This window comes from Myotis brandtii, unplaced genomic scaffold, assembly GCF_000412655.1.
Source record: "Myotis brandtii unplaced genomic scaffold, ASM41265v1 scaffold131, whole genome shotgun sequence".
Lineage (NCBI taxonomy): Eukaryota > Metazoa > Chordata > Mammalia > Chiroptera > Vespertilionidae > Myotis > Myotis brandtii.
In genome coordinates, this window is record NW_005354632.1 from 5050420 (window position 1) to 5058552 (window position 8133).

General features: G+C 61.5%; 1 protein-coding gene across 1 annotated transcript in view; it reads right to left on the reverse strand.

Moving 5' to 3' along the window:
- Positions 1 to 8127, reverse strand: part of CELSR2 (cadherin, EGF LAG seven-pass G-type receptor 2) — a 24467-nt gene extending 16340 nt beyond the window's left edge. The window contains 2 exon segments of the mRNA XM_014534672.1: positions 2 to 237; positions 4862 to 8127. Of these exon segments, the coding sequence (XP_014390158.1) occupies positions 2 to 237; positions 4862 to 7514 (2889 nt within the window). The 5' untranslated portion in view covers positions 7515 to 8127.
- Positions 8128 to 8133: the final 6 nt, after the last annotated feature.

Consider the following 8133-nt stretch of genomic DNA (forward strand, 5'->3'; position numbering starts at 1 on the left):
CGTTGAGGATGTGGCCGCCGGGGGCGTCGGTGTCCCGCTGCACGTTGAAGACCACCACGTGGTCCGGGGGCGTGGCCAGCGTGGCCGCCACCGCCTGGATGAAGAGGCCCAGGAGCGGGGACAGGAAGCGCTCGGGGGACATGTCCTCCAGGCGCAGGGTGATGCTGTGCGTGAGCATCTCGTCCGTGATGATGGTGACGCGCAGGGCGCACTGGGCGGTCACACTGTGCACGCCATCTGCGGAGCAAGCGGGAGTGCACGCCGCTGAAATCCAGCCCGCGCTCTTGCATGGCTCAGTTGCCAGGAAGGGTCTGGCTTTTTAGAGAAACATCGATGTGAGAGAGACACATCGATTGGTTGCCTCCCTCATGTGCCCTGACCAGCGCCAGGGATTGAGCCTGCAACCAAGGTATGTGCCCCTGACCTGAATTCAACGGGGACCCTTCAGTCCACAGGACTACGCTGAGCCAAACCGGCTAGGGAGGGGCTCCCTTTTCTAATTGGCATAAAGGTGCCAAGGAGATATGCCACCTGTAGGCAAGTCACTCCGTGAGGATCGGCCTCCAGAGATGCATAGGATTCAATATTCAGAAGTGCTCTCCCACCCTAGCTGGTTGGGCTCAGTGGATAGAGTGTTGGCCTGTGGACTGAAGGGTCCCAAGTTCGATTCCTGGTCAAGGGCACATGCCTGGGTTGTGGGCTCGATCCCCAGTGTGGGGTGTACAGGAGGCAGCCAATCAATGATTCTCTCTCATCATTGATTTTCTCTTTCTTCCTCTCCCTTTCTCTCTGAAATCAATAAAAATATTCTTTTTTTAAAAAGTGCTCTTCTTCCCCCACCTCTGGTGTGAAGCATGGTGCATCTTTTAATGTCTGTGCACCTTCCTCTGCCCAAGCCATGGTCCTGCTCCCTCAGGCTTCCCTGCAGGAGAACTGTATTCTGCCTTTTTCTTACGTCTCCACAGGACCAGAGCACCAGGGGAGATCCACAAATCAAATCCTCCTGCCCCCTCAGACTCTATATCTCCACACTGCCATAGCCCTGACCCTGGCTGTGCTCCCCCCTCCTCCACCACAGCAGAGAGTGGGGGATGAACTGGGTCAGTGGGCCACCCGGTCCTCCTCCCACTGAGCCCCATGGCTGCTTGGGCGCAGGCCACTATCCCCATAGCAACGCCCCACACAAAGCATTCTTCCCATCCAATTCTCTGGGCTGCTAAGGATAGCCTGGGTGGGGGGGCTGCACCCCAGGAAATCCAGCTGAGCCACCTAGCCAGTGGCAACAGCACCCACTGCTCTGTTGCTCAGGGGTCTGGCGGGCACAGATGGAAAGGCCTGGGCAGCTGAGACCCTAGACAGAGCCCCACTGGGCTGAATCTTCTCTGGCCCTAGGGCCTCTCACTACTCATCGCCCACTTGGCTCGCCACATTACACCAGGATGCCAGCCACACACTCACCAACGGCTACATACTAACACACTCTGCTGTCTCACTCCACCCACACGCCTAAGCCCAGCAACGCCATACACACCTGAACGCACAGACACATGGGAATGGACTTCATTTAGCTCGAAAATGCACGCTGCAGGTCAAGGAGAGGGGGAAATGGCTTGGCAGGGCTATAAGGAACATTCCTATTTTCATTTCCTACAGAGGCCTGCACATAGTAGGTGTTCAGTAAATATTAAGATGTTGAAGAGAATCTATTCAGTCTCCGTCGTGAAGAAACAGTTTTTAAAACACAGCAGGAGGGGCCCTGAGTAGATATAAAAAAAGAACCCCCTAGCAGGAATGGGGCAGGAGGTGGCGTTTCTGGGGCCGGGTGAGAGTCACAGAGGGGTCTACCGTACAAATGGATTCTGCTTTTCTGTTGTACCTACTAGAGGTGGCTGGCTACACCGGAGGGCTCAGGTGAGGCGAGGAAGGCCATCTCAGCCATGTCTCAGCTCACTGCCCACCTGTCCTCCAGCCTCGAGGCCTGAGGTTGGTTGTAAGGCCTGCCCACTCTCTCAGCAACTCTGCTTGTCATCCCCCGTCTCAGCTCCTCCCACTCTTGCCTCAGCTCACTGCCCACCTGTCCTCCAGCCTCGGCCTGAGGTTGGTTGCAAGGCCTGCTTGTCATCCCCCGTCTCAGCTCCTCCCACTCTTGTCTTACAGCCTGTTCTTCCTACCTGGCCTCCCCAGCCACCTAAACTCACCTACTCTGGGAAGCCTGCCCAGATCTATTGGCCTCTGGCTCTGCTTTGCTCCCTCTTTCAGACCCCCCTGCACTCGGGTAGGGTGCTGGCACAGGACTCTTGTGTACCTGGGGCCTCTGCCTGGTGATTCCTTGAGGGGAGAGGCCCTTCAGGCAGAAAGCAGCCCCAGAGTCTACACAGAGTGCTCCAACTGATTAGGGCAGGGAGGGGACAGTCAAGGCCAAGGACCCAGAGAAACCTCACCACCACGCAGCCTGGAAACAAGCACTTCTTCCTGGGTTCCCCACCACCACCACCACCATCTCAGGCCCCGCCTATGCCCCTCGCCCACTGTGTCTCTGCTGCTTCCCATCTGGTCCACCATCTGTGGCCACCTGCCCCCTCTGCTATGGTCCCCCATCCCCAGCAGTTAGCCTACTGCTCTCTCCTTCCTTTTTGTTCCTCTCCCCTGCCTTGACCTGGGTCACCCCTCAGGTGCAAAGGCCGTGGTGGGAAGAGGGGTGGGAGGTGCACTGCCTGAGGCATGCTCGTGGGCATGGCCTCTGACCCCAGGAAACACTACCTGCGCCCAGAGCCCAGCCAGCCACACCTGGAAAAGTGCCAGGGCCCAGACTGTGGCAGAATCAGACTCCAAGTCTCTCTTCCCCTGGCAGATGTGCCAGTGGAGTCTGCAGGCTGCAGGAGGCCTGCCCCTCTGTGGGCTGAGCGGGCCTTGGACAGGAGCCCCTGTGTGTCCTAGCAGAGGAAGAAAGGCAAAGAGGATGCAGGCCCAGGACCGTCAGCAGCCCAGGCTGGGGCAGCTGCGGCCAGCGGGCACAAGAGGGGGCAAATCAGAGAGGCAGCCACACGGAGACCAAACAGGGGGAGACAAAGGCCCAGGCAAAGAGCCTGCGACAGAGAAAGTGGGAAAGGAGAGACCAGCACAGGAGAAGGCGAGAGGGCACTGGAAGGGGCAGCGCAGAAGGGCCCCATGGGCAGGGGCGGGAAGAAAGGAGAGACAAAGAACAAGAGAAGGAAAACAAAGGGGCAGTGGGAGTCAATGCCCCCTTACCCCAACCTCCATGAACTTTGGGGTTGCCGTGGCGACTGCCTCCCAGGGTCAGAGCTGAGGGGAGAGGGTGGGGCTAGGGCTGGAGGGCCAGGGAGGCCTTCCCCTCTATCAGAGGGGAGCCGAGGTCTGGGGCTCGGCCCTGATAGGAGCCCAAAGGCTGGGTGGGGCCTGCTCTGCCACCATCCCTCCGTGTCCTGCCTCACTGGCTGAGGGCAGGCTGGGGCAAGGACCAGAGGGAGCGGCTGTCCTTCCCACTGCCCGGCCTCCCAGCAGAGAGAAGGACACAGGATAGAGGAACCCCAGCCTCCCACACCCTCCCCTTGGAGGGGAAACTGAAGCTTCGAAGGCATGGAGGCCTATTCATGACCTCTAAAAGCCCCCACACCCTGGCCACCAGAGGAATGGGCAGGGAAGTGTCTGTCCAGGAAGGACCATGATTTGGGAGGAGCTAAGGCCATGCCCTGCATCTCTCTCCTGCCTCTTCCTCCCTCGGGCCCACACTCCCCTCCCTGATATGTGTGGAGCAGGGGTCTGTGATCAACCCATCCCCAGGGGCAGCCTTGTAACAAGGGGTCCTCACAGGATCCCAGTTGTTCCCAGGCTTGGGGAAGGGCTCTGCATCTGGGGCAGCCCCTCCTTGCGGATGGCACTCACTCCCCAGAGCTGATAGAAAAGATACAAGCCACCCCCACCCAACCCTCCTCCCCCTCCCCTTCAGTTCAGGGAGTCTACAGGCTGAGCGCTTGGCCAAGCAGCAGGAATGCCCCGTCTGGGTTCTGGCCAGGCTCTCACACTCCAGGACTCTGTTCTCTCCCCCACCGGATCAGGGGGCTCTGTCCTCAAAGGCCATCAGTCGCCTGGCTCATCCTGGTCCTCGCACCCCATTCCCAGAGCCCAGGTTGGTCCCAGCCAGCAGGGAAGGCCCGGCATCCTCAGAGCAGCCTCTGGGGTGGCAAGGGGGCCCGGGAGGTCTCGGCCTGCCCCGGGATTCCCTGCAGCCCCTCCCCCAAGCCGGACCGAACCAGGGCCTCTGACAGTGGGGTCTGTTTGGACAGAGACAATGAGCTCTGGCCTGACTTCCTGTGGGAGCTCTGAAGGGGGAGCCAGGCCAGGCCTTTCTGCCTGGAGGGAAAAGAATGCTGGAGACAAAGTCCCCCTCAGCTGGTGTGCGGCTCAGCTGGGAGCCAGAAGGGGCCCAAGAGGCCCGACAGCAGGGTCCTGACCCTGTGGCGGCAACCCGTATGAGATCACAGGAGAATCCTGCTGGATGAGGGGTGCGGAAGGGGCCCACTGGCCTCTCTTCCCCTCCCCCAGCTCTTTGCCCCCCGCCCCCCAGTCTTGCACCCGTCTTTTTTTCACAATTCCTGGCAGTCATAGACAGGGCAGCCTCACAAGACTTCCTCCAGCACGTCACAGGCTGGTGGGCAGGGGCAGCCAACCGAAGCAGCCCAGCTCAGCCCTGTGCACTAGCAGCCAGGACTCCTGGGGCTCCTTCCCAACCGGCTTCTGCCCTCAACCTCCGTACCAGGCACCAGGCAGAATGGGGGGGTGGGGGGGTCGGGAGTTCCACCCTGGCCAGCCGCCCAGGCCCACCCCCTTGACCCTTCCTTACCTGACACCAGCACGCTCATGATGGCCTCCAGGGGCCGGTTGTTGTCCAGGGCCCGGCTCAGCCTCAGCTCCCCGGTGGAGGCATTGAGCAAGACCAGGCTGAGCTCGTTTCCCCGCTCGAAGCTGTACGTCAGGCTGTCCGAGACGTCGGGGTCGTGGGCAGGCACACGGCCGATGGCACCCCCGGGGAAGCTGCTGGAGCGGTTGGTGACGTAGTTGTTGAAAAGGATCTCAAAGTTGCCCAGCACTGGTGGGTTGTCATTGCGGTCAAGCAGGCGGACGTGGACGGTGGCCCGGCTCACCAGGGGAGCCGACGTGGCCTGGATGACCAGGATGTATTCAGGCCGGTCCTCGTAGTCCAAGTCCACCAGAGCAGTGAGCTCCCCAGAGAAGATGTCCAGCTGGAAGACCTCGGGGATGTTGCCCTCCACGATCTGGTACATGATCTGGGCATTGGTGCCTTCATCAGGGTCGGTGGCTGTGACCCGGGCCACGGCCAGCCCAATGGGGCTGTTCTCCTCCACAAATACATCAAACTCGTCCTGCTCAAAGACAGGCGGATTGTCGTTCACGTCCAACACAGTGACTGTCACTTCCATGGGCGTGCGGGCTGGAGGCATCCCCTTGTCCACGGCATAGGCCCGCAGGACGTACTGGGCCACATTCTCACGATCCAGCCTCCGGAGTGTCCGCACAATGCCCGACGTGGACTCTACGATAAAGTCACCGTCGCCATCGTCACCCCCTTGAAAGGTGTAGAAGACCCTGCCGTTAAGGCCAGAGTCACGGTCAGTGGCTGAGATCTGCAGGACGCTGGTGAAAGGGGGCGCGTCCTCATAGATGCTGCCCTGGTAGGAGTCTCGCAGGAACTGAGGGGCGTTGTCATTCACATCATTCACCAGGATCTCCAGGTAGGTGGTGTCAGACTTCTGGGGAATGCCATTATCTCGGGCAGTGATGGCCAGGGTGTAGGAGACCTGGTCCTCATAGTCCAGCTCTGCCTGCGTCGTGACGGCCCCTGTGTCCGCATCGATACGGAACTGAGGGATGCTGTCCTCCATAAAGTAGGTGATGCGGGCATTCTCACCTGTGTCCTCGTCCGTGGCACTGATCAGCACCACCGTGGTGCCCGCTGGCCGGTCCTCGTTAACATTCACCGTATAGTGGGAGCTCTGAAAGACGGGCCGATGGGTGTTGGCATCCGTGACGTTCACCACTACCTGCGCCGTGTCCTGCCGCGTGCCGTCGGAGGCAGTGACAGCCAGCACATACTGCCGCTCAAGCTTGTAGTCCAGCGGCAGCGCCAGGGACACCAGCCCGCCACCACTCTGGCTGGTAATGGAGAAGCGGTTCCGGGTGTTGCCGCTGGTGATCTGGTAGGTGATGACGCTGTGGGCATCGCGGTCCACGGCCGACACGGTCACCACGCTGGTGCCCACGGCTGCATCCTCGTTGAGCCGCACCGTGTACTCCGGTTGGGTAAAGGTCGGGTTGTTGTCGTTCACATCCAGGATGGTCACGCTCACACTGGCCGAGGCGGTGAGTGCGGGGGTGCCATGGTCTCGGGCTTCCACCCCAAAGCTGTAGAAATCCACTTCCTCCCGGTCCAGCTCAGCAGCCACGGAGATCCAACCGGTGCCATTGTTGATGGTGAAGGGGAAGTCAGGTCCAACCCCAGCGAGGCGGTACTCCAGGCGGGCATTGTCCCCGGCGTCAGCGTCGATGGCCTGGACGTGGAGAACCAGGTAGCCTAAGGGGACACTCTCCAGGACAGTGGCCTGGAAGGGGGTGCTGACGAAGATGGGAGCATTGTCGTTGATATCGAGGACCTGCACTGTCACCAGGCCAGAGACGTTGGAGAGCGGGGGGCGGCCACCGTCCTGTGCCCGAACCCGTAGGGTGTACTCCTTAGTCGTCTCGTAATCCAGAGGGCTCACCACATCCAGAGCGCCAGTCTGGGCATCCAGGTAGAACTGACCCCGAGCGTTGCCACTCATGATGCTGTAATGCACCAGGGCGTTGCTGCCCTTGTCTCGATCTGAGGCTGTGACTCTGAGTACCGGGGCCCCCGGGGCCACATCCTCCCGCACCTGCACCACGTAGCGCTTCTCACTGAACTGGGGGGCATTGTCGTTGTCATCCTCCACAGACAGGAAGACAGAGGCTGTGGCGCTCCGTGGACCGGGGTCCCGACCCTGGTCACTTGCCTCCACTGTCAACTGGTAGGATTCCACCTCCTCCCTGTCCACGGGGCCACGGGTTCGGATCACCCCAGAACGAGGGTCGATCTCAAAGACGTCCGAGGGGCTGCCCCCGGGCCCCTCGAGCAGGCGGTACAGAATATTGGCATTGGGAGGGGCGTCGCCATCGGTGGCCCGGACGGTGAGCACCTCATAGCCGACCTCCAGGTTCTCCCTGAGGCTCTCCTTGTACTCCTGCTGCTCGAAGACGGGGTCATGATCATTGGTGTCGGTCACCAAGATGGTGAGTGTGGCCAGGGCGCTGCGCCGGGGCATGCCGTGATCCTGCGCCGTGACCCTGAACACGTGGGTGCTCTTGGTCTCCCGGTCCAGCTCCTCGGCTGTGGTGACAGCGCCCGTGATGGGGTCCAGGGAGAAGAAGTGGTTGGAGCGGCTATCGAAGAGGGCATCCATGGTGTACTCCAGCCGCCCCGCCTCGCCCTCGTCTGGGTCGATGGCCCGCAGGGAAGCCACAGGGGTACCTGCTGGCTGGTTCTCGGGCACCGTGGCCTGGTAGCTGGGGGGCTGGAACTGGGGGGCTGTATTCACATTCCTTTTCCGACGCCCACCCGTGGGCTCCTCTGCTGACCGTTCCCCTGCCCTGAGCCCTGGGGTCTGCACCAGCTTGCAGGACTGGCATCTCAGCCGTGGGGCTTTCAAGCACGGGTGCTCCTGGGGCAGGGTGAGCTTGCCCTGTGGGGAAAGGTGGCCTCCGACGCCCAGGAGGCGACAGCTCCAGGGGCAGCCTTCGGGGGCCGGCGGCAGGGGGATGTGGGCCCCGGATTCTGGGCACCAGACCCTCAGCCCATCGTGGTGTGGCACCAGATGGCCAGTCAGCTCCGTCCCCGCGTCCCTGCAGCGGCTAGTGTAGAGCCAGAGGTTCGAGGCCGAGGCCGGACAGAGCCAGCCCACCGGGGCGCAGGCCCCCGAAGAGCCGCGTCCTCCGGTCCCCAGGGAACGACAGGGCCCCACTTGGTCTCCCAGGAGCGGCGGAAGCAGCAGTAGCAGCAGCAACAGCAGAGGCGGCAGCGGC